The 25734-nt window shown below is 49.2% G+C and overlaps 1 protein-coding gene across 3 annotated transcripts in view; it reads right to left on the bottom strand.

Annotated features, from left to right (window-relative positions):
• OPA3 (outer mitochondrial membrane lipid metabolism regulator OPA3) overlaps nt 1-21907 on the bottom strand; it is a 57008-nt gene extending 35101 nt beyond the window's left edge. Inside the window, exons 1-2 of one of the 3 annotated variants that reach the window (XM_032262624.1) lie at nt 21334-21424; nt 4648-4764 (exon numbers count right to left, since the gene is read on the bottom strand). In XM_032262624.1, the coding sequence (XP_032118515.1) occupies nt 4648-4696 (49 nt within the window). In that variant the 5' untranslated portion in view covers nt 4697-4764; nt 21334-21424. Of the gene's footprint in view, nt 1-4647; nt 4765-21333 lie in introns of all 3 variants that reach the window. The other 2 variants (XM_032262622.1, XM_032262623.1) reach the window with 2 other exon arrangements.
• Nucleotides 21908-25734: the final 3827 nt, after the last annotated feature.

The following is a 25734-nucleotide window of genomic DNA, read 5'->3' as shown; positions in this document are numbered from 1 at the left end:
TGGGTTCAAGCGATTCTCCTTCCTCAGCCTCCCAATTAGTTGGGACTACAGGTACCTGCCACCATGCCGGCTAATTTTTTTTTTTTTTTTTTGGTATTTTTAGTAGAGGTTGGGTTTCACCATGTTGGCCAGGCTGGTCTCAAAGTCCTGACTTCAAATGATCCACCTACTTCAGCCTCCCAAAGTGCTGGGCTAACAGGCGTGAGCCACCGTGCCCAGCCTATGTTACCAAATTTGTTGGCTTAAATTGTTCCTAATATCCCCCTGCTATGGTCCCGATCTCTTGACCTCGTGATCCACCCACCTCGGCCTCCCAAAGTGCTGGGATTACAGGCGTGAGCCACCGCGCCCGGCCGATGTCTCATTTTTCATTGCTTTTGATAAAAACTTGCGTTTTCTTTCTTTTTTCTCCCCTTGATTAATCTTTTCAGAAAAACATCTTTTGATTTTATGGATTTTTCTCTCCTACGTATCCGCTAATTCCTACTTGTCCTCCACAGACGCAGCTCGGCTGTGTCTTTCAAGAAGCTCTCCTGGACTTGCCCACGCTGCGTCAGGTGCCCCCTCTGGGCTCTTTCAGCCCCTGGGGCTCCCATATCCCAGTCCTGACCAATCCTGGGTGTCACTGGCAACAGTTCTGTCTCCTCCACTGGACCATAAGCTCTGCAAGGGGTGGGCCTAGGGCTGTTTTGCTCACTCTTGCATTTCATACCTAGGCAAACACCATGCTGCATTTCTGCCTGGGGCACGATCTCGGCTCACTGAAACCTCCATCTCCCGGGTTCAAGTGATTCTCCTGCCTCAGGCTCCCAAGAAGCTGGGATTACAGGCGTCTGCAGCAACCAGCTAATTTTTTGTTTTAGTAGAGATGGGTTTTCACCATGTTGGCCAGGCTGGTCTCAAACTCCTGTCCTCAGGTGATCCACCCACTTCAGTCTCCCAAAGTGCTGGGATTACAGGCATGAACCACCATGCCTGGCCCCTCCACTCCTCTTTTTCTGCCTTTTTCCATTTCGTTTCTTTCTTTCTTTTTTTTTTTTTTTGAGACAGAGCCTCACTCTGTTGCCCAGGCTGGAGAGCAATGGTGCACTCTCAGCTTAACTGCAACCTCCGCCTCCCAGGTTCAAGAGATTCTCCTGCCTCAGCCTCCCAAGCAGCTGGGATTACAGGTGCGTGCCACCACGCCCGGCTGATTTTTGTATCTTTAAGTAGAGATGCGGTTTCACCACGTTGGTCAGGCTGGTCTCAAACCTCTGACCTCGTGATCCACCCACCTCAGCCTCCCAAAGTGCTGGGCTTATAGGCGTGAGCCACCATGCCTGGCTCACAAGTCATCATTTTTTGTTTTTTGTTTTGAAAAAAACTCTTGAAGATACCAATTCATCTTTTTTTTTTGAGACGGAGTTTCACTCATGTTACCCAGGCTGGAGTGCAATGGCGCGATCTCAGCTCACCGCAACCTCCGCCTCCTGGGTTCAGGCAATTCTCCTGCCTCAGCCTCCTGAGTAGCTGGGATTACAGGCATGCACCACCATGCCCAGCTAATTTTTTGTATTTTTAGTAGAGACGGGGTTTCACCATGTTGACCAGGATGGTCTCGATCTCTTGACCTTGTGATCCACCCGCCTCGGCCTCCCAAAGTGCTGGGATTACAGGCTTGAGCCACCACACCCGGCCCCAATTCATCTTTTAAATCTCAGCTGGACTGTCCCTTCCTCCAAGAAGCCCTCCCTGAACCACAGGCTGGGTCAGACACATTCTCAAGGTTCCCAAAGCTCCCTGGGATTAACATGAGGCCAGCCTTAATAAATAGCCACAAGGACTATTAAGCAAGGACTTAATAAATGGCAACCTGGATTCAAATCCTGGTTCTGTGACTTTCTGGATATGCAAGCTGAGCCTTGGTGTTTCCTCATCAGAACTGGGGGATCAAAATACTCAACTGGCAGGACTGGGAGAATGGCAATGACAGAGTAAGTGACAAAATGCTCAGTTTATAAATGTTAACTTAATATCCTCTTCCTGACTCCTGTTAGGAATTTTATTTTTATTTTATTTATTTATTTATTTATTTTTGAGACGGAGTTTCACTCATGTTACCCAGGCTGGAGTGCAATGGCGCGATCTCGGCTCACCGCAACCTCCGCCTCCTGGGTTCAGGCAATTCTCCTGCCTCAGCCTCCTGAGTAGCTGGGATTACAGGCACACGCCACCATGCCCAGCTAATTTTTTGTATTTTTAGTAGAGACGGGGTTTCACCATGTTGACCAGGATGGTCTCGATCTCTTGACCTTATGATCCACCCGCCTCGGCCTCCCAAAGTGCTGGGATTACAGGCTTGAGCCACCACGCCCGGCCCTGTTAGGAATTTTACTCCTGGAAGTACATCCTACCCACTGGTCTGAATCTACTCTTGGGTTACAGAGAATTGTTTTCCACCTCCTTCCAGACTCTCTTTCCCCAGACTCATTCCCTTTCATCTGTCTTCCATACCGGAGAATCCTAACACAAATGTCCCCTTCCCCAGGAAGCCTTCCTGACCTCTAGACCCCTAGGCTCCTCTATCCAAGCTCTGACTGCTCTGAGTCATCACTGCATGGTGACAAGTCTGTCTCTCCAACTGGACTGTGAGGCCCATGCGGGTAGGGCCTGAGACTCAGTCACTGCACTGTCCCCTGCCCCAGATCAGGCACAGAGCAGGCCCTCAGTGAAAAAGCTGATCTGTGGAGGTCCCCATGGACACTGGGTATGGCTCCCTGTCCCTGGCTCCCCCATCCCCCTTCTCTCTCTCTCTCTCTCTCCTGATGCCTTTGGGGTTATCTGTCCCCTCAGGAGAATGAAGCACCCTTCCTCCCAGAGACGTGTGCTCCTCTAGGCACCAGGCACACCTCCATCCATCCGTCTCTGCTACAGACCCTTTCCTTGGCCTCAGTGGCTGGGATTTCTCAGGGCACCATCTCCCAAGCCCTCTTCTCACTCGACTGTCACATGCACTTCCAGGGGCCACTCAGAACTTCATGACCCAAGCTCCTGGGCTCAGATCTCGCTCAGCCCCGGAGCTCCAGACATTCTAGGTCACAACACAGTGGTTGACCAGTCCCAGGGAGGAGATTTCCAGGGGATAAGAGGGATATCTTAACCCACGGAATCAAGTAAAGTGATATACTTGGCCACAGTTAACTATTGTTCAAGCATTTTTCTGAGCATGAAACCGCAGGTGGCTGGAATGCAACCCTTTCCTCAGGAAATGGGCTGCTAGGACGCAACACGTCCCCCCCAGGGTGGGGGACCGGGGCCTCGGGGGTTTACGGACAAATAAGACAGGAGAAAGCGCCTCTTCCCACTATTGAGAACACGCCTGCACCTGATGGCTGCTTCCTTGTAAAATGAAGGGGAGGTATTCCTCATAACGGCCACTACTCTACCATCAGTGATAGGGAAGAGTCGTCATAAGGACACAGCAGCGACTGCTGGAGTACAGGATGGCAGGAGAGTCGTGATGGATGTGCTGGCTACTGAGAAGCTAACTCCCGAGGAACGGGTAACCGGAAGTGTTCACCAGTGAGGAAGGAAAGGTATTTAACATGGGAGAAGGAGAGGGAAAAACCTTAAATCCTTATCTTCCCTACAAGGAAGTCAACTGAGCATAAAAGATAGGGGAAAAATGGTAAAAGATGAGAAAAAAATTTCCAAACAAGGAATGTTTAGAAATTCCCTTATTAAGGCCAGGGTTGGTGGCTCACACCTATAATCCCAGCACTTAAAGAGACTGAGGCAGGTGGATCACTTGAGGTCAGGAGTTGGAGACCAGCCTGGCCAACATGGCGAAACCCTGTCTACTAAAAATAAAAAATTAGGCAAACATGGTGGCGCATGCCTGCAATCCCAGCTACTCGGGAGGCTGGGCAGGAGAACTGCTTAAACCCGGGAGGCGGAGCTTGCAGTGAGCTGAGATTGCGCCACTGCCCAGCCTGGGCGACAGAGTGAGACTCAATCTCAAAAAAATAAATAAATAAAAGAAATGAGGCTGGGCGCAGCGGCTCACACCTGTAATCCCAGCACTTTGGGAGGCTGAGGCAGGCAGATCAAGAGGTCAGGAGTTTGAGGCCAGACTGACCAACATGGTGAAACCCCGTCTATTTAGGATGTACTAAAAACACAAAAATTAGTTGGGCATGGCAACTGGCGGGTGCCTATAATCCCAGCTACTCAGGAGGCTAAGGCAGGAGAATCACTTGAATCCAGGAGGCGGAGGCTGCAGTAAGCCGTGATCATGCCACTGCACTATAGTCTGGATAACAAGAGCCAGGCTCTGTCTAAAAAAAAAAATGACACCTAAATGAACGTGGGTTTCTGGAGAAGATCCTGGAACAGGCAGAAAAGGACACTGGTGGAAACACTGCTGAGATGAGAATGAGGCCTGCAGGCTAGTTAATGGCATTACAGCGGTATTAATTTCCTGGGTCGCCTCACTGCGTTGTGGTTATGTAAAATGTTATCATCTGGAGACTCTGAGTGAAAGGTATGTGGGAACTCTCTGTACTATTATTGTAACTTCTCTGTGAGCCTAAAATTAGTTCAAAGTAGAGAAATGAAAACAGAAACAGCCCCCAGGTGGCTAGACTGTGAGGAAATGGACCCTCTCACCCATTTGCTGGTGCAAGTGTAAATCCATGCACACCCTGGAGTCAGTCATTCTGCTTCTGGGAATTTATGCCAGGTTCACCTGTCCAGGTGCGAAAGGCGTTGCTGGGCTCCTTAATCCTGCAGCATAGTTTATGATAACAATTAAAAAGCCAGGAGAGGCCGGGCGTAGTGGCTCACGCCTGTAATCTAAGCACTTTGGAGGACAAGGCGGGCGGATCACCTGAGGTCGGGAGTTCAAGACCAGCCTGACCAACATGGTGAAACTCTGTCTTGGAAAAAAAAAAAAAAAAAGGCCAGGAAAGACCCTACGACACTATCTAGAATCTCATTTCTGTCAGCAGTTGAGAGAGTAAGGAAGTCTTGTTTTTGTTTTGAGACAGGGTTTCACTCTGTCACCCAGACTGGAGTTCAGTGGCAACATCATGGCCCACTGTAGCCTTGAATCCCAGGGATCAAGCAATCCTCCCACCTCAGCCTCCCAAGTAGCTGAAACTACAGGCGAGAACCAGCATGCCTGGCTAATGTGTATGTGTGTGTGTATATACATATATAAATATTTTGTTTGTTTGTTTGTTTTGTTTTGGTTTTGGTTTTTTTTGAGACAGAGTCTTACCTTGTTGCCCAGGCTGGAGTGCAGTGGCGCAATCTCAGCTCACTGTAACCTCCACCCCCCAGGTTCAAGTGATTCTCCTGCCTTAGCCTCCCGAGTAGCTGGGATTACAGGTACATGCCTGACTAATTTTTGTATTTTTAGTAGAGAGAAGGTTTCATCATGTTGGCCAAGCCAGTCTTGATCTCCTGACCTCAGGTGATCCACCCACCTCGGCCTCCCAAAGTGCTGGGATTACATGAGATTACAGGCATAAGCCACTGTGCCTGGCCAATTATTTATTTATTTATTTATTTTATTATTATTATTTTTTTGAGACGGAGTTTCACTCTTGTTACCCAGGCTGGAGTGCAATGGCGCGATCTTGGCTCACCGCAACCTCCGCCTCCTGGGTTCAGGCAATTCTCCTGCCTCAGCCTCCTGAGTAGCTGGGATTACAGGCACGCGCCACCATGCCCAGCTAATTTTTTGTATTTTTAGTAGAGATGGGGTTTCACCATGTTGACCAGGATGGTCTCGATCTCTTGACCTCGTGATCCACCCGCCTCGGCCTCCCAAAGTGCTGGGATTACAGGCTTGAGCCACCGCACCCAGCTTATTTATTTATTTATTTATATTTTTTTGAGACAGAGCCTTGGCTCTGTTGCCCAGGCTGGAGTGCAATGGCGTGTTCTTGGCTCACTGCAACCTCTACCTCCCAAGTTCAAGCAATTCTCCTGCCTTAGCCTTCCGAGTAGCTGGGGTTACAGGAGCGCGTGACCACGCCTGGCTAATTTTTTATATTTTTAGTAGAAACAGGGTTTAACCATGTTAACCAGGCTGGTCTCGAACTCCTGACTTCAGATGATCCTCCCACCTCGGCCTCCCAAAGTGCTGGGATTACAGGCATGAGCCTCTGTGTCCAGCCAAAACGACCAGGACTTTTTTTTCTTTAATAATAGAGATGAGGTTTTGCCATGTTGCTTGGGCTGATCTTGAACTCCTGAGCTCAAGCAATCTGCCTGCTTTGGCCTCCCAAAGTGCTGGGATTAACAGTGTGTGCCACTGTGCCTGGCCAAAACAGATAATTAAAACTTTTCTCAAAAAAATCAAACAAGCCACCTTGGCCCCAGGATTCCTGGTTAAGCCTATACCTCTGCTCCCTCCTCAAGCCCAAGTAAAATAGCAGTCATGGATGGAAAGACAGCAGAAGCCACAAAAACAAAGGGGGTTGGGGGAGTAGACAGAAGGGGAGGGAATCAGTGCAAGGCTCAAACTGAGGTGGGAGCAGATGGCTGAGAGGTAACTCAGCCAGCAGGGAGGCTGAGACCTAGGCACCCATGGGAAGGGGGCAGGGGAAAGGGCGGTGGCAAGAAGCAGAAGGAGCTAGAGACTAGGACCACACATGCCAGGTGACTCTGAGAGTGGGGTTAAGCCCAGGACCTCTCCTTGACTGAGGGGTGAACAAGGAGGACTCTGGGAACAGCCCAGGGAGCAAGTGTCACATTGAAAGCCAGCCAGTTCCTCTGGCATGGGGCTGGTGGGCAATGCAGACGTCAAGGGCCGACTCAGCCTTGCCCTTCAACTGCAGTGACCCTGCCTGGTGTTGCTGGGGATAAAACCACACCTGTGCCGATCACTGTGGCTCACGCCTGTAATCCCAGCACTTTGGGAGGCTGAGGTGGGAGGATCACCTGAGGTCAGGAGTTCGAGACCAGCCTGACCAATATGGTGAAACCCCATCTTTAAAAAAAAACCACACCTGCCACTAAGGTCTAGAATAGGGGCCCTGCTTAGCTGTGAGCCTGGCCACGGGGTGATGGGGATGGGAAAGATCTGGGCCAAAGACATCCCAGTGGCTCCCAGACCCCTGCTCCTCTGTCTCCCTCCAAAGCCATTTAAAAATACACCAACCAGCTCTTTTAAGAGTTTGCATTGTTCCTTGCTGCCTTTGAGGTCCCACCTACATTTTATTTTCTCTATAAAGTTTTACCCTAACGTGACTCTTTCACGCTCAAATGTCCCATCATATGCCTCTGAAACAAAAATGTATCTATAAATTAAAATAAAAAATTTAATCCTTTGTTATTTTAGTTAAAATTTTTCTCTTGGATTGAATTATCATGCAATTGCTATTAGTATACCACTGACGGAAACAGCATGCATTATATAATTGATGTCTTGGCCGGGTGCAATGGCTCACACCTGTAATCCCAGCACTTTGGGAGGCCGAGGCGGGTGGGTCACTAGGTCAGGAGTTCAAGACCAGCCTGGCCAATATAGTGAAACCCTGTCTCTACTAAAAATACAAAAATTAGCTGGGCATGGTGGCACATGCCTGTAATCCCAGCTACTCCGGACACTGAGGCGAAAGAATTGCTGAACTGGGACCTGGGAGGCAGAGGTTGCAGTGAACCGAGACACAGCGAGACTCCCTCTCAAAAAAAAAAAAAGTAATAAATGAAATAAAACTGGCCAGGTGCAGTGGCTCACACTTGTATCCCAGCACTTTGGGAGGCCAAGGCGGGGAAGATAACTTGAGTTGGGCATGGTGGCAGGCGCCTGTGATCCCAGCTGCTCAGGAGGCTGAGGTAGGAGGATCACTTGAGCCCAGGAGGTTGAGGCTGCAGTGAGCTGTGTTTGTGCCACTGCTCTCCAGCCTGGGTGACAGACAGAGATCCTGTCTCAAAGAAAGAAGAAAGAAGAAGGACGAGGAGGAGGAAGAAGGAAGAAGTAAGAAGAAATAAACTACTGATACATGCAGCCACAAGTATCTCAAAAGTATCAAATAGCCAGGCATGGTGGCTCACGCCTGTAATCCTAGCATTTTGGGAGGCCAAGGCGGGTAGATCACGTGAGATCAGGACTTCAAGACCAGCCTGGCCTACATAGTGAACCCTGTCTCTCTACTAAAACTACAAAAAATTAGCTAGGCATGGTGGTGTGCACCTGTAATCCCAGCTACTCAGGAGGCTGAGGCAGAATTGCTTGTTCCTGGGAGGCGGAGATGGCGGTGAGCCAAGATTGCATCACTGCGCCCCAGCCTGGGCGAGAGTGATACTTAATCTCAAAAATAAAAAGTATCAAATTGCCAGGCGCGGTGGCTCACGCCTGTAATCCTAGCACTTTGGGAGGCCGAGGTGGGTGGATTACCTGAGGTCAGGAGTTCAAGACCAGCCTGGCCATCGTGGAGAAACCCCATCTTTAAAAAAAAAAAAAAAAAAAAAAGTATCAAATGAACAAAAGCTAAACATAAAATTCATAGTGTATGAATTCCATTTACATAAGGTTGAACAACAGGCAGAATCAGTAAGCAGAGAAATCAATAAGCAGAGAAATCAGATAGGGAGACAGGGCAGGGAACTTTCTAGATGACAATGTTTTATATCTCAGGTCCTAGCTACATGGGTATGTATATTTACCAATACTCACTGAATTGTAGCCTTTAGATCTGAACACTGCATTGTATAGATCTCAACAAAGAATATACCAAAATAATTGAGGGCTAATAATTAAACATAAGAGGAGGAGTTTGGGAGCCAGTGGGGAAGTGACTTCTATTTTTTTTTTTTTTTTGAGACAGAGTCTTGCTGTCGCCCAGGCTAAAGTGCAGTGTCGTGGTCTTGGCTCACTGCAACCTCTGCCTCCTGGTTTCAAGTGATCCTCCTGCCTCGGCCTCCCAAATCGCTGGGATTACAGGCATGCACCACCACACCTGACTAATTTTTGTATTTTTAGTAGAGATGAGGTTTCACCATGTTGGCCAGGCCTGGTCTTGAACTCCTGACCTCAGGTGATCCCCCGGATTCAGCCTCCCAAAGTGCTGGAATTACAGGGTTGAGCCACCGCGCCCCACCCAATCCAGCCAGTTTTGAGCTTGCTCTAAAGGTGCTCCAAGTGTTAACAGAACTGTATGGGCCACAATAGCGGGGTAGTGCTTCCTCCCAGAGACCTGGCTTCATCTTTCCATTACAGCAGCCCAAGACTGCAGCAACACACAGTGGTCCAGTTATCAGAGGAGACTGGTTCCATCTGCCCAGCATCTTGGGGGATCCTCTCTCCCCAACTTTTGGTTCAAGCGATTCAGAGGAAGGTAACCGCACTCCTGAGCCTGGCCAATTAGGGCACTGCATTCCCTGGCTACAGAGACTGTGCTGGGATGGGCACGCGATGCAGGGTGAGTCGCTGGATTCAGCCTGGGAATCTGGCAGGAAATCCGGGATGAAGCACCTCTCTGACCCTGGCATCACTAGGCAAGTAACTAATACCCTCAAATGTGCCTCATGAGAAGACGGATCTTTGTTCTGTTGACTACTGGGTCATGCCTCTTAGAACAGTTCCTGGCACACAGCAGGGACTAAATAAAGATCTGTTGAGTTAATGAATTACTCAGCCTCCTAATGGACTGAAGCACAGCCACACCCCAGAAAATAATCCCCACCTCTACTCTCCTCCCAGGCCTGCAGAGACCAACTCAACTTGGTATAGAGGACACTCCGGAGTTTCTAAGGCTCAGAGGATGCAGTTAACAGAGAGGCTGAGGCCCAGTGCAGTGGCTTACACCTGTAACCCCTGAACTTTGGGAGGGGAAGGCAGGTGGGTCACTTGAAGTCAGGAGTTCAAGACCTGCCTGGCCGACAGGGCAAAACCCCAACTCTACTAAAAATATAAAAATTAGCCGGGCGTGGTGGCGCATGTCTGTAATCCCAGCTACTCAGGAGGCTGTGGCAGGAGAATCACTTGAACTGAGGAGATGGAGGTTGTAGTGAGCTGAGATCGCGCCACTGCACTCCAGCCTGCGTGGAGTGAGACTCCATCTCAAAACAAAAAAACAAACAAACAGAAAAAGGAAAGAAAAGAAAACAGACTTCAGAACAGCTTTAGTGCTCCTGATTACCAGTGCTACTTTATATTATTGTTTGTAATATTAGTCTAATTCCAACCTCCCTGCCTCCCTTACAGTTTAGAAGCTGATACTCACCACCGTGACCTCCCATACACCAAGGGATGGGAGGTGACCCGGCTGTGGTAAGCTAGCAGTGAGGGAAGTTTCCTGGGGGCCTCTGAAAAAGGATTTTCCTCCTTAAGATGTTCCCCTCACTTAGCTGGCCACCTGCCCCTCCATACACACACACACACACAGACTTCCTCCCTTATGAAGCATAAAGGCACGATGCCCAGAGCCGCAGCAGCCCTACTGAGGCAATGCGGACTGCCTGAGCATCAACACAGCAGAGACAGACCTCAGGTTCCCAATGACACCACTAAGCCACCACACCAACGACGAAGAGGCCTTCCTCAGGGCTTACTAAAAAGCCGGCAAAAAAAACACCCTTTTGATTGATGGACTGATTGACATTTACCGGCTGGGTTTTCAATTAATTACAGATGAGCATAAATTGATACAGAGCTATACCAGGGTCACTGACACAGATGACTTCTGGCACTTTCACAGGTAGGTGCCATCCCCCGGCTGACAGGGGTGCCCTCTCCTGTCCATTTGGCATATTGCTTGTGGCCAGGGCAAGTAGATTCCCTGGGATGCACTCAGGTTGCAACTCAGCCAGCCCTCTACGCAGGGCCTTCTGAAAAAGAGTCCTGTTCAGAAATCGGCCAGAAGATTTAGCCATGAGCGCATGAGCAAATTCCAGCAAATGCCTCAGCATAATAAAGGGTGGAACTATAAAAGGAGCAGTGAGTTTAAATGCAGCCAATAACACACTTCCTCCATCTGAGTCTGTGTGCCTTAGTTATGTCTTTCCCAGCTGTGACAGCCACAAAGAATGTCAAAGCCAGCAGGAGCACTGCCTCACACCTGTAATCCCAGTACTTTGGGAGGCCACAGTGGGCAGATCACGAGGTCAGGAGTCCGAGACCAGCCTGGCCAGCATGCTGAAACCCAGTCTCTTACAAAAATATAAAAATTAGTCAGGCATGGTGGTACATGCCTGTAATCCCAGCTACTTGGGAGGCTGAGACAGGAGAATCACCTGAACCTGGGAGGTGGAGACTGAAGTGAGCTGAGACCGTGCCATTGTACTCCAGCCTGGGCAACAAGAGCAAAACTCCGCCTCAAAAAAAAAAATTGTTAATAAAAAATAAACATGCGCTGGGCGCGGTGGCTCACCCCTGTAATCCCAGTACCTTGGGAGGCTACGATGGGCAGATCACAAGGTCAGGAGTTCAAGACCAGCCTGGCCAGCATGGTGAAACCCCGTCTCTACCAAAAATACAAAAAATTAGCTGGGCATGGTGGTGTGAGCCTGTAATCCCAGCTACTCGGAAGGCTGAGGCAGGAGAACTGCCTGAAACCAGGAGGCGGAGGTTGCAGTGAGCCAAGATCGCACCACTGTACTCCAGCCTGGGTGACAGAGTGAGACTCCATATCAAAAAAAATAAATAAAACATGGCTGGGTACCATGGCTCATGCCTATAATCCCAGCACTTTGGGAGGCCGAGGCAGGCAAATCACCTGAGGTCAGGAGTTCAAGACCAGCTTGGCCAACATGGTGAAACCCATCTCTGCTAAACATACAAAAATTAGCTGTGCGTGGTGGCAGGTGCCTGTAATCCCAGCTACTTAGGAGGCTGAGGAAGGAGAATCACTTGAACCTGGGAGGTGAAGGCTGCAATGAGTCAAGATTGTGCCACTGCACTCCAGCCTGGGCAACAGAGTTAGACTCTGTCTCAAAAAAAAAAAAAAAAAAGGATTTCATGTATATTCCCAGCCTGTACTAGCAACCAGATGGGCATGTCCTGGCCGGGGCTCTCCTATCCACTATCCTCATGCATCCTCACAAGAATCCTAGGAGATAAGTTCTATTATTACCCCATTTGATAAATATGGAAATGGAGGCTCAGAGAGGTCAAGCTCCCTGCTCAAAGTCACACGGCTAGTAAGTGGCAGTGCCAAGATCCGAAGCCGAGAGTGCCTACTCTGTGGCAGACTGCCGTTGGGGACCCCTCCGTATCACACCCTGTGCAGTCCTTTCCCACATTCACTGTAGTCTGTGCCTGGGGCTGCTGTGATCAATAGAGGGTGGCGGAAATGATGCCGGAAGGTTCCAGGCCTTGCTCTTAAGTAACCTGCAGCTTCTGCTGCTTCCTGCATGAAAATCTGGCTGTTGGGGAGTCCTGAGAAACCATGTGAGATATCCTGTAGAACAGACCACATGGAGAAGAGAGGCCCAGAGACTACACTGAGAGGGAACCAACACCGCAATCCCAGTGACAGTTCCAGATGACTCCAGCCCAGCCACCTCCGCCTACACCTGGATGAGAGCCCGCCAAGCAGCACCGGGCAAAAGAACTGTCCAGCTGAGCCCAGACAAGCCACAGAGCTAACAGAAACTAAGAGTGACTGGGTTTTTTGTTTGTCTTTTTGAGACAGGGTCTTGCTCTGTTGCCCAGGCTACAGTGCAGTGGCATGATCTCAGTTCACTTTAACGTCTGCCTCTCTTGGGTTCAAATGATTCTCCTCCCTCAGCCTCCCGAGTAGCTGGGAACACAGGCATCTGCCGAATTTTTTGTGTTTTTAGTAGAAAAGGGGTTTTGCCATGTTGCCCAGGCTGGTCTCGAACTCCTGGCCTGAAGTAATTCACTGCACCCAGCTAAGAGTTACTGTGTGAAGCCACCAAGTGTTGGATCAGATGGCTATGTAGAAAAAAAAAAAAGAAAAAGAAAGAAACGAAGTCCACGGCCTAATTCCTTAGAATGGCCACAAAGCCGAGCACTTCTGAAAAAATGACCTCAGCAACCTGAATGAATAATCCTGATGTATCCATTTCCCACGGCCACTACAACAAACTGCCACAAATACAGTGGCTCAAAACAACACAAATTAATTATTATTACTATCTGAGACAGGGTCTTGCTCTGTCACCCAGGCTGGAGTGCAATGGTACGGTCACAGCTCACTGCAGCCTCATTCTCCTGGGCTCAAGCAATCCTGCTTCAGCTGCCTGAGTGGCTGAAACTACAGGCATGCATCACCACGAGCCACTAATTGTTTTCTGTTTTTAGTAGAGACAAGGTCTAGCTTTGTTGCCCAGGCTGGTCTTGAACTCCTGGGTTCAAGTGATCCTCCTGCCTCAGCCTTCTAAAGTGCTGGATAGCAGGCATGAGCCACTGTACCTGCCCCAAATTTATTATTTTACATTTCCAGAAGTCAGAAGTCTGAAATGGGGGCCAGGCGCAGTGGCTTAGACCTGTAATCCCAGCATTTTGGGAAGCTGAGGTGGGTGGATCACTTGAGGTCAGGGGTTCAAGACCAGCCTGGCCAACATAGTGAAACCCTGTCTCTACTGAAAATACAAAAATTAGCCAGGTATGGTGACATGCGCCTGTAATCTCCCAGCTACTCAGGAGACTGAGGCAGGAGAATCGTTTGAACCCAGGAGGCAGAGGTTTCAGGAAGCTGAGATCATGCCACTGTACTCCTGCCTGGGCAACCGTGTGAGACCCCCATCGCAAAAAAAAAAAAAAAAAAAAAGGAGCCAGGCGTGGTGGCTCACGCCCATAATCCCAGCACTTTGGAGTTCAAGGACTTCAAGACCAGCCTGGTCAACATGGTGAAATCCCAGCTCTACTGAAAATAGAAAAAATTAGCCAGGCAAAGTGGCGGGCACCTGTAATCCCAGCTGCTCAGGAGGCTGAGGCAGGAAAATCACTTGAACCTGGGAAGCAGAGGTTGCAGTGACCTGAGATTGTGCCATTGCACTCTACCCTGGGCAACAAGAATGAAACTCTGTCTCAAAAAAAAAAAGGCGGGGGTTCAAAATGGCTTTCACTAGGCTAACCTCAAGGTGTCGGCAGGGCTGTGTAACTTTCAGGAGTCTCCAGTAGAGAATCCATCTCCTTGGCTTTTCCAGCTTCCAGAGGCTGCCCGCATTCCTTGATTCATGCCTCCCTTCCTCCATCTTCAAGGCCAGCGGGGCAGCATCTTCAAATCACTCCCTCTCCTGCCTTCCTCATTCCCTTATAAGGCCCCCTGTGATCACACTGACCTGACCTGCATCATTCAAGATCACCTCCCCATCCCCAAATCCTTCACTTCATCACAGCTACAAAGTCACCTTTGCTGTGCATGGTGACATATTCAACAGGTTCTTGGGATTACGATGTGGACATCTTTGGGGGCCAGTCACTCTACTCCCTATCGTGTGTGGTAAACCAGAAAACGGGCCAGCACATGCCAAAGGAATAAGCAGAGATGAGCTGGTATTTTCCCACTGCCCAGAGACATCTCACAGCCTCCCTGGAAGCGCCAAAAGTGCACTCTGCAGGCGTGGGCTCAACCTGCTCGAATCACCTACCTCCTTTACTTTGGGGCTAAAATAATTTAAACAAAGGAATTCTGTGTTTAAAAAGATCTCTGCCTCCCCAGCATGGTGCATCATCGATGATTTATGCTTCTAGCATGTACTGTTCTTTCCTCGGGCAGCCACAGCTACAGCTACAGCCTCTCCTGTGAGACAGCTGGGCCCAGCCTGCTGAGTCAAAAGCATCTCAGCCAAAGGTACAGATAGATACTGGATTTATTGGTCAGCTCAGGATGTCTGGTGTGAGAGAATGCAGGGCCGCCAGTGCACCCTGGGAAATTCCAAATGCCATGGCTGAGGGCCAGAGCAAAGGGCAATTAGCAGTGTGAAGACAATAATAATGTAATTAAAAGGTGTAAATGCAAGAAGCCAGTGCATTGCAATATCTGGGAGCATCTCCAGCTCCACCTGTCCCTGACTGAGCTCCAGATCTTTCTGCACAACCTGCCCCTCCTCCAGCCAGCTGTCTCACACCCAATCCACAGGAAATCCTGCCGGCTCTACCTTCTAAACAAATCTACTGCTTATTCATTACTAAGAGGAAAAGGAAAGGTTCTTGACATGGTTACACCTTAACCAAGCCACCCAAATTACCATTACAAATGACCGAACAAACAGACCTCATGGCCCCCCTGAGGGGATGTCCTTGATGTCCTTAGGAGGCACCTAAGTCTGTGGAACGCAAATCCAATCAGGGGAAGCAATCAGGAGACTCCAGAATGCACGACAGGCAATCAATCAGACAACTGGCTCCAATGTCAATGTCATAAAAAACAAGGGCAGGGATACTGTTCTAAAGCAGGGTCAGCAAACTCTTCCTTTAAAGGGGCAGAGAGTAAATATTTTAGATTTTGAGGCCGGGGCATGGTGGCTCACGCCTGTAACACTGAAACTGCCTTTGCAAAATTATGACTGACACAGTGAAAGAGATCTAACTTGACTGACTCCATCTTGCTTCTAACTTCCAAGCTGTCCTTGTTCATTCCTGGGCTGAATTCACTTTGGGAGAAGGTTTATAGTTTATTGTTTAAACAAATAGCCCTTTCCCAAAGCAGACTTCCTTCTTGCCTGGGGACTAGATTGCCTTTTTAGGATTAACACTGGCCACAAGACCAGAAATTATGGTTTAGGAATCATGCAGCTGGAGGCTACAGGATTCTGACCTTCCCTAAACTGCTCCTGAGATCAGTGCTTGAGATATTTTGCAGACCCTGCACTTGATGGATCAGCTGGCCCCTCCCAGATCAATAAGCCGGCTCATCTGATCTTGTAGCCCCCCACAACCCAGGAACTGACTGAGCGAAAGAAGATACCTCCGCCTCCCTGTGATTTCATCTCTGACCAATCAGCACCGCTAGCTCACTGGCTCCCACCCCTACCCCACCAAGTTATCCTTAAAAACTCTGCTCCCCAAATGGGGACTGATTTGAGTAATAATAAAACTCCAGTCTCCCACACAGCTGGCTCTGCGTGAATGATTCTTCCTCTACTGCAATTCTCCTGTCTGGATGAATTGTGTCTGTTTGGGTAGCAGGCAAGGTGAACCCCTTGGATGGTTACAATACCAGCACTTTGGGAGGCCGGGGTGGGCGGATCACTTGAGGTCAGGAATTCAAGAACAGCCTGGCCAACATGGCAAAACCCTGACTCTACTAAAACTACAAAAAATTAGCTGGGAGTAGTAGTGCACACCTGTAGTCCCAGCTACTCAGGAGGCTGAGGCAGGAGAATCACTTGGGAGATGGAGGCTGCAGTGAGCCGGGTCACAACACTGCACTCCATCCTGGGAGATAAAGCAAGACCCTGTCTCAAAAATATATAAATAAATAATAGTTTAGGTTATGTAGGCCATACAAACTCAATTCTGCAGCCACAGACAATACATAAACAAATGGGAGTGGCTGTGTTACCATAAAACTTTATTTACAAAGTCAGACAGTGGGCCAGATTGCCAAACCCTGTTGTAAATTAAAGGAAATTAAAGAGGCATGATAGTAAATTTTTTCCCTAGGGCAATTATTGCTATCTAACATGCTTCATATTTTAACTATTTTTTAATTTTTTTGAGATGGAGTCTCACTCTGTCGCCCAGGCTGGAGTGCAGTGGTACAGTCTCAGCTCACTGCAACCTCGGCCTCCTGGGTTCAAGCGATTCTCCTGCCTCAGCCTCCTAAGTAGCTGGGATTACAGGTCAGTGCTACTACCCTCAGCTAATTTTTGTATTTTTAGTACAGATGGGGTTTCACCATGTTGGCCAGGATGGTATCAATCTCCTGACCTCGTGATCCGCCCGTCTCGGCCTCCCAAAGTGCTGGGATTACAGGTGTGAGCCACCGCACCTTGCCAACTATTTATTTCATTTATTGTCTGGCTTCCTCTTCCACAAGAGTGTAAGGTACCTGAAGGCAAGCTGTTTTGTTTTCTTCCTGGCTGTTGTATCTATAACATCTACATGACAGCCATGACCCCATGCCAGGCACTGACTTCACATTTTACATCCATTTACTTAATCTTCACAACAGCACAGTAAGTATTACTCACAGCATAATGCATATATGGTATACACACAACACAAGAATAACAACAGTATCTACTTCATCAGGATTGGTGAGGACTCAATACCAGATGCGGGGAGGTGCTTAGCACATGGCTTGGCACAAAATGCAAGGCCATTACTGTGATTATCACATCATACCCACTGTACAGAAGTGGAAACTGAGGCTCAGAGGGGCTAAATGACGTGCCCAGAGTCACCAGTCTGAGCAGGGATTCAAAGCCATGTCAGTCTGACTCCAGAGGCCATTTTCTAAACCACAATGCTAAGAGTGCCACAGTGTTTGGAAGACAGGCAGAGAGGAAAGAAACTGGGTGCAGGAATCCAGAACCCAAAGTTCTACCTCTGGCACCAATCTCCGCGGATGACCTGAGCGATTAACTTTGGCCCTCAAGGCCTCAATTTTCCCTTCTATAAACCAGAGGAAGTCATTCCTCTTTCCTGAGATGGGGCAAAACAGTTGTGGGGGTCAAATGAGACGGCTAACAGGAAAGCACTTTGGTAACTGTGAAATCTAATACTTTCCCACTCTACGATCTGCAGCCCCAACAAAGACCCCACCAAACCCAAAGAACCTAGAATCCTGGGCCCTGGAAAGCAAACTTTAAGCATCCAGACTTACAAAGGGGAAAAGGTGCACTCCCTTAACCATGTGGGCTTTGTGTATGCTCTCCCTCTGCCCCAACATTTTCCTTGCTGCTGGTTCCGGTGATGTCTTCACCCTTCAGGTCCTAGTTCAGATGTCTCCTCTGCCAGGAACCCCATGCCAGGTCAGGCAGGTGCCCAGTAGACTCCACCATCTCAGCTCTGCCCACTGATGGAGAATAGATACATCCCCGCTGGACTAGGAATTCCTTGAGGACACAGATTGGTGCTGGCTGGGTCCCTGCTGTTTTGCCAGCATTGCCAGCACAAGGCCTGGCACAGGGCAGAATCTCACAAAATATTAGCTAAAGGAGGTAATGAATGGATGGAGAGATGAATGGTGTATAACCACCCAAGGAGTTCATTCACCTTGCCCGCTGCCTAGACAGAGCCGATTCATCAAGACAAGAGAACTGAAAGAGACATAGTAACACACGCACAGCTGGCTGTGCGGGAGGCAGGAGTTTTATTTCTTTTTAATTAATTAATCTTTTTTGAGACGGAGTTTCGCTCTTGTTGCCCAGGCTGAAGTGCAATGGCACAATCTCGGCTCACTGCAACCTCCACCTCCTGGGTTCAAGCAGTTCTCCTGCCTAAGCCTCTGGAGTAGCTGGGACTACAGGCATGTGCCACCTAATTTTTGTATTTTTAGTAGAGACAGCTAATTTTTGTATTTTTAGTAGAGACAGCATTTCACCATGTTGACCAGGATGGTCTTGATCTCTTGACCTCATGATCCACCCACCTTGGCCCCCCAAAGTGCTGGGATTACAGGCATCAGCCAATGGGCCCGGCTGGAGCAGAGTTTTGTTGTTGTTGTTTTTATTATTATTATACTTTAAGTTCTGGGGTACACGTGCAGAATGTGCAGGTTACAGTTATACATGTGCCATGGCGGTTTGCTGCATCCATCACCCCGTCATCTACATCAGGTATTTTTCCTAATGCTATTCCTCCCCCAGCCCCCTGCCCCCCGACAGGCCCTGGTGTGTACTGTTCCCCTCCCTGCGTCCATGTGTTCTCATTGTTCAACTCCCACTTATGAGTGAGAACATGCAGTGTTTGGTTTTCGGTTGTTGTGTTAGTTTGCTGAGAATGACAATTTCCAGCTTCATCCATGTCCCTGCAAAGGATATGAACTCATTCTTTTTTAATGGCTGTATAATATCCCATGGTATATAATTGCCACATTTTCTTTATGCAGTCTATCATTGATTGGAATTTGGGTTGGTTCTAAGTCTTTAATATTGTGAACAGTGCCAAAATAAACATAAGTGTGCATGTGTCTTGATAAAGAATGATTTATAATGCTTTGGGTATATACCCAGTAATGGGATTGCTGGGTCAAATGGTATTTCTAGTTCTGGATCCTTGAGGAATTGAATCGCCATACTGTCTTCCACAAATTACACTCCTACCAACAGTGTAAAAGCATTCCTATTTCTCCACATCCTCTCCAGCATTTGTTGTCTCCTGATTTTTTAATGATCGCCATTCTAACTGGCATGAGATGGTATCTCATTGTGTTTTTGATTTGCATTTCTCTAATGACCAGTGATGATGAACTTTTTTTCATGTTTTCATATGTTTGTTGGCTGCATAAATGTCTCCTTTCGGAGACGCGTCTGTTCATATCCTTTGCCCACTTTTTGATGGGGTTGTTTTTTTCTTGTAAATTTGTTGAAGTTCTTTGTTGATTCTGGATATTAGCCCTTTGTCAGATGGTGCAAAAATTTTCTCCCATTTTGTACGTTGCCTGTTCACTCTAATGTTAGTTTCTTTTGGTGTGCAGAAGCTCTTTAGTTTAATTAGATGCCATTTGTCTATTTTGGCTTTTGTTGCCATTGAAGCAGAGTTTTTAAGGCTAACTTGGTGGGTGGGGGGAGGCCAGTGTGAGCCAGGAGTGCTGAGTGGTCAGAGATGAAATCATAGGGAGTCCGAGATGTCTTCTTGTGCTCAGTCAGTTGCCGGGTGTAGGGGCCACAAGATCAGATGAGCCAGTTTATTTATCTGGGAGGGACCAGCTGATCCATCAAGTGCAGGGTCTCCAAAATATCTCAAGCACTGACTGATCTCAGGAGCATTTAGGGAGGGCCAGAATCTTGTAGCCTCCAGCTGCATGATTCCTAAATCATAATTTCTAATCTTGTAGCTAATGTTAGTCCCCAGAAAAGAAGGTCTGCTTTGGGAAACAGCTGTTACTGTGTTTGTTTAAACTATAAACTAAGTTTCTCCCAAAGTTAGCTCAGCCTTCGCCCAGAATGAACAAGGACAGCTTGGAGTCAGTTAAGTTAGATCTCTTTCATTGTCTCAGGCATAATTTTGCAAAGGTGGTTTCAGTAGTTCCCTGATCCAGCCAATTATGCTAAATTCCCTTATTTTATGTTCCCACATAGCACACGGATCACCTTTTTAAAGTAGTTTATATTTTGGGTGTTTACTTGCCCTTTATTTCTATTGGTTGACTGATTGAGAACAGTCTCTGTCACCCAGGCCGGAGCGCAGTCGAACAATCTAGGCTCACTTACAGCCTCCACCTCCCGGGTTCAAGCTATTTTCCTGTTTCAACCTCAGAAGTAACTAGGATTATAGGTGAGCGCCACCAAACACCCAGCTGATTTTTGTATTTTTAGTAGAGACAGGGTTTCGCTAAGCTGGCCGGGCTGGCCTTGAATTCCTGGCCTCATGATCCACCCGCCTCAGCCTCCCAAAGTGCTGGTATTACAGGCGTGAGCCACTGCGCTGGACCTTACTATGCCCTTTAGATCTGAGCTCGGGTGGCCCTTTCTAGGCAGCCCTGCTGGCCTCCTGTCCCTGGGTCAGCCAGCTCCTCTGAGCTCCAGGCCTCGCAATTTCCCGACCACTCTGGGTTGACAATGACGGATCAGGAGTGTCATCTCCCAGTGCTGACCAAAAAGCCCGCACAGTCTGTCTACCGAATGAAAGGACGGCGTATGAGCACATTAATGAGTACACAGGTGAATGTCCTTTCTGGGTCAAAGTCCTCTTCCAGATTCCCAGGCCGTGCCCCCAGAACCCAGACTTCACTCCTGAACCCTGCCCGTAACCCAGACTTATTGCCGAAAGTAAAACTGAGGCACGCCGATGTCCTCAACGGATAATATACAAGCACCTTCCACCTCCCAGATCAGCGGGGAAATTGAGGGAGCGGGTGCAGCTTTAGAAATCAAGTCGCCCAAGGATAGCCGGGCAAAGGACCCCGTCCGGTTTCTCCTCAGCCCCTCCCCTAGCTCCTCTGTCCCGGAAACCGCCGTCCAAATTTTTCCCATCCCTCACACTATTGGTTTAACAGGGCGTCAGTTTCCAAGCACTCTCTTCCCCTATTGGCTGGTATTTCCAAATTGCGCGGTGGCGCCTTGGCCTGCCCCTTACGCCACGCCACGCCCTGACTATTGGGCTATCCGCACGCCCCTCTATCAGAAGCCCTCCCTATTGGCCACTAGACTTTGCCGGTTCGGGCTGTGACTGGTCGTGGACAAAAGTCCATCCCCTGGGCAACCACCTGAGAGGGGTTGGAAAAAGGAAAAAAGGTTGAAAGGAGTTGGGGTCAGACTCACGCTGAGCGGGCGGGAGGCAGATATAGGTCTTGAAGAACTCGCTTCGGCGGGCGGCCTCTTTAATGCGGTTGGCAAGCGGTTTGCTGAGCTGGCGGATGCCCAAGTATAGCAGCTTCGCCATAGGGAACGCGCCCACCACCATCCTGGCGGTCTCACGGGGGCACGCGCAACCTTGCTGACTGGGCGGGGCGCCTCGGCCTCTCTACTCCTCCCCCGCCCGCTCGGGGCCATGCGTGCGTCAGTACGCAAATACGTACGCTCGGCGGAGGGAATCGCAGAGGCGCACCCTGACGTCACCGCGTCGAGGCTGACGTACCGACGTCCGTTCGCTGAATATGCAAATATACGCGGAAGTGAGGCGGGTCAGGGGGCGGTGCCGTTAAACGGATGCTGGCAGGCGCGTGGATTCCCACGCCCGCCTTAGCCGACGTCACTGGGCTCCTTCGTGACGTCATGGACTGAATCGGAGTCCCACCCAATGGAGGCTCTTAATTAGTCCTAATTAGTCCTATGAGTCCCAAATACACCTTCCTTTGTAAGCTACGACTCTCATTGGGATTGAGAGGAAGTCACGTAACCATACAGACCTTGGTTGGGATCCCAGCTCCGCCATTTCCTCGTTGTGTGATATTAGATGAGTGACATAACCCCTCTGGACTTCAGTATTACCGTCTACAAAATGGGAATCCTAATAGCACTTGCTTTTTTGGGTTGTTGTGAGGCTTCTATGCGAAACTGGAGTGTAAAACAATGAATGGACCATAGGAAGTGCTTAGAATGGTGCAAGTTACATAGTTAAGCATTCAGAACAACCCTTACTACTGAGCAGTTAATGATTGCATTATTATTACTAACTCCAGCCTGAGGGTGCATTTCACCCCCAGAAATAATGAATTCAACACTTTCCCAAGTAACTGACAAGGAGGCTGAGGCCCAGAGCCGGGCAGGGGATGGCACAAGGTTCCTACCTAGGTTGATAGCCTAGCATCTTGGCTAATGAAACCATACCCGTTCTCAAGCAACCCAACTTCCTTCATTAGGGGGTAGGGTCCCCAGGGAGCTGGTTCAGAAAGAAGTTTAAGGACGTGTCCCAGACTGTCCTCTCTTATCCAGCAGGGAGCAAAATCATATAAACAATGTCAGGAAGGGGTTGAGAGAAATTCCTGGATGATGGAGTGCTGGTGGGTAATTGAGAGATTCTGGGAGGCAGAGGGACAGAAGAAAACAGGAACCTCAGAGGACCGGCCGCCATGGTTCATGCCTGTAATCCCTGCACTTTGGGAGGCTGAGGAGGGTGGATCACCTGAGGTCAGGAGTTTGAGACCAAACTAGCCAACATGGTGAAACCCTGTCTCTACTAAAAATACTTAAAAAATAAAAAAAAAAAAAAAAAGGGCCGGGCGCGGTGGCTCAAGCCTGTAATCCCAGCACTTTGGGAGGCCGAGGCGGGTGGATCACGAGGTCAAGAGATCGAGACCATCCTGGTCAACATGGTGAAACCCCGTCTCTACTAAAAATACAAAAAATCAGCTGGGCATGGTGGAGTGCCTGTAATCCCAGCTACTCAGGAGGCTGAGGCAGGAGAATTGCCTGAACCCAGGAGGCGGAGGTTGCGGTGAGCCGAGATTGCGCCATTGCACTCCAGCCTGGGTAACATGAGTGAAACTCCGTCTCAAAAAAACAAAAAACAAAAAAAAACGGGCATGGTGGTGGGCACCTGTAATCCCAGTTACTCCAGAGGCTGAGGCAGAAGAAGTGAGCTGAGATTTCGTGACTGTACTCTAACCCTGGTGACAGAGACTCCATCTCAAAAAAAGAAAGAAAGAAAACAGGTACAGAGGAGTGGTGTATAGGAGGAAAACTACATTCAGGACACAGAATCAGGGGACCCTGGATTTCCTTGGCATCCACTCTGACTCTGAGTGTCCTTTGTCAAGCCCCTGGCACTGAGGGACCTGCGTTTCCTCATCTGTAATGATGGCGCTGGTGTGTGAACCCTGATATTCTGAATTACTAAGAATGCCAGGATTCCATAAAAACACCCTTTCCCAGGGTCCCTTCCAGACTGAAGGTATACTGGAACTCAGGACTGTTTCACTTAAGGTCCATTATCTACTTGGGACCAACTGCCTTCCCATTTTACAGACTGGTCAAGTGAGGCCAGAGGATGAAACGGATTTGCCCAGAGTTCCAGAGGAAATCAGGGTGGAGCTGAAGTGGGAATGTCTTTCTTTATTTTATTTTATTTTTTGAGACAGAGTCTCGCTCTGTGGCTCAGGCTGGAGTGCCGTGGTGGGATCTCAGCTCACTACAAGCTCTGCCTCCTGGGTTCAAGCGATTCTCCTGCCTCAGCCTCCCCAGTAGTTGGGATTACAGGTTCACACCACAATGCCCAGTTAATTTTTGTGTTTTTAGTATAAATGGGTTTTCACCAAGTTTGCCAGGCTGGTCTTGAACCCCTGATCTCAATTAATCCGCCTGTCTTGGCCTCCCAAAGTGCTGGGATTACAGGCATGAGCCACCGCACCTGGCCTCGGGCTGGGATTTCCTGAGTCTTGGGTCAGGGCCTTCTCCTGATCCCTGAGGGTGTTATCCTGGAGCCTCAGGACCTACTGGGGGAGCTGAGGATCCCCACAATGGGTTCAGGAGACTTCTGTACTTGTACATGACTTTTTTTCTGTGTAAATCACTGCTGGTTACATCAGCTCCTAGTGCCTGACACACAGTAGGTGCCTAATAAATTTTATTGACTGAATGCAAATGAGCATTTGGTTGGAAGGGGTAGTGTCCAGGCTTTCATTTGATTCTTCAAGGAGACTGTGTTCAGAAAGTTTCTGTGGCTCACACCTGTAATCCTAGCACTTGAGGAGGCCAATGCCAGAGGACTCCTTGAAGCCAAGAGTTTGATACCAGCCTGGGCAACATAGCAAGGCCCTGTCTCTACCCAAAAAAAAATTTTTTTAATTAGCCAGGCATGGTGGTTTGCTCCTGCAGTCCCTGCTACTCAAGAGGCTGAGATGGAAGCTCCACTGCGCTCCAGCCTAGGCAACAGAGGGAGACCCTGTCCCAAAAAAAAAAAAGAAAAGAAATTAAAATGTCTGGCCCCAGGCCAGGTGCAGTGACTTATGCCTGTACTCCCAGCACTTTGGGAGGTTGAGGCAGGCGATCACCTGAGGTCAGGAGATCGAGACCAGCCTGGCCAACATAGTGAAACCCCATGTGTACTAAAAATACAAAAAAGTAGCTGTGCGTGGTGGCTTCCGCCTGTAATCCCAGCAACTCAAGAGGCTGAGACAGGAGAATCACTTCCTCCCCGGAGGCGGAGGTTGCACTCCAACCAGGGTGACAGAGTGAGACTCTGTCTCAAAAAAAAAAACAAAAATTCTAGCCCAAACATCTCCATTCCAGTAGGTTTACGGCAATGGGATAGGGTGGAAAGACTAGTAGGCCTCCCTCTCTTCTCCAGCCCTCCAGCACCGAAGCCCGGATTTCCCACATCTCTGCGCTCCGTCCACCCTCCATCCCTGAAAAATCATTGAGTGCATTTTTCCCTCATTCCTCTCCTCCTTCCTCTTCCTTTCTCTGAGAATGTTTCCAGGAACGTCTTCTGGGAACCTCTGTGTGTGTGTGGGGGGGGGGGGGGTAGGGTGGGGGGGGTGGGTAGGGTGGGAGGGCTGTGGGTGGATCTTCACACCTCAGGAGTCTGTTTGTACACCCGTGAGGAGGAAGGGGAGCCGAGACCTTCTCCGAGGGGAGAGGCCTTTTCAGAGCTGGGTGCTTCTTCCTGCTCTCCAGCCTGGTTATGAAACAGTGGCCATGGTGACTCCTGAGACCAGGGGAGGGAGGGCAGCCTTGGCCACCGTGGGGCGTGGGAACACAAGCAGAGATAGGGAGGGGAGAGGGAGCCTAGGATGGCTCCGACGCTGACTCACCGGCCGTGCGACTTTGGACTGGTGGCTTGGCCTCTCTGGTGACCGCCCTGGACTATAGCCTGGGATCCTTCCTGTAAGCTTTTTCGGCTCAGACCCCCGGTCACCCTTGTCCCGGAGTGGGTGAGGGACTCGTGTTCCATAATCCCACTGGCCCCTGTACTTCTTCCATTAGCGGATTCCTTCAAAATAAATCCGAGGCCGGCGCGGTGGCTCAAGCCTGTAATCCCAGCACTTTGAGAGGCTGAGGCGAGAGGATGACCAACATGGCGACAAATACAAACATTAACCATGCGTGGCGGTGCGCGCCTCTAATCCCAGCTACTCGGGAGGCTGAGACAGGAGAATCACTTGAACCTGGGAGTCGGAGGTTGCAGTGAGCCGAGATCATGACACTGCACTTCAGCTTGGGCGACAGAGCGAGACTCCATCTTGAAATAAATACGTAAATAAAGCCGGGCGCGGTGGCTCA

The sequence above is a fragment of the Sapajus apella genome, unplaced genomic scaffold (assembly GCF_009761245.1).
Source record: "Sapajus apella isolate SASKATOON/1434 unplaced genomic scaffold, GSC_monkey_1.0 scaffold130, whole genome shotgun sequence".
Classification (NCBI taxonomy): domain Eukaryota; kingdom Metazoa; phylum Chordata; class Mammalia; order Primates; family Cebidae; genus Sapajus; species Sapajus apella.
Note: the sequence above shows the minus strand (reverse complement) of the source record. Positions and strands in the feature narration are given on the sequence as shown.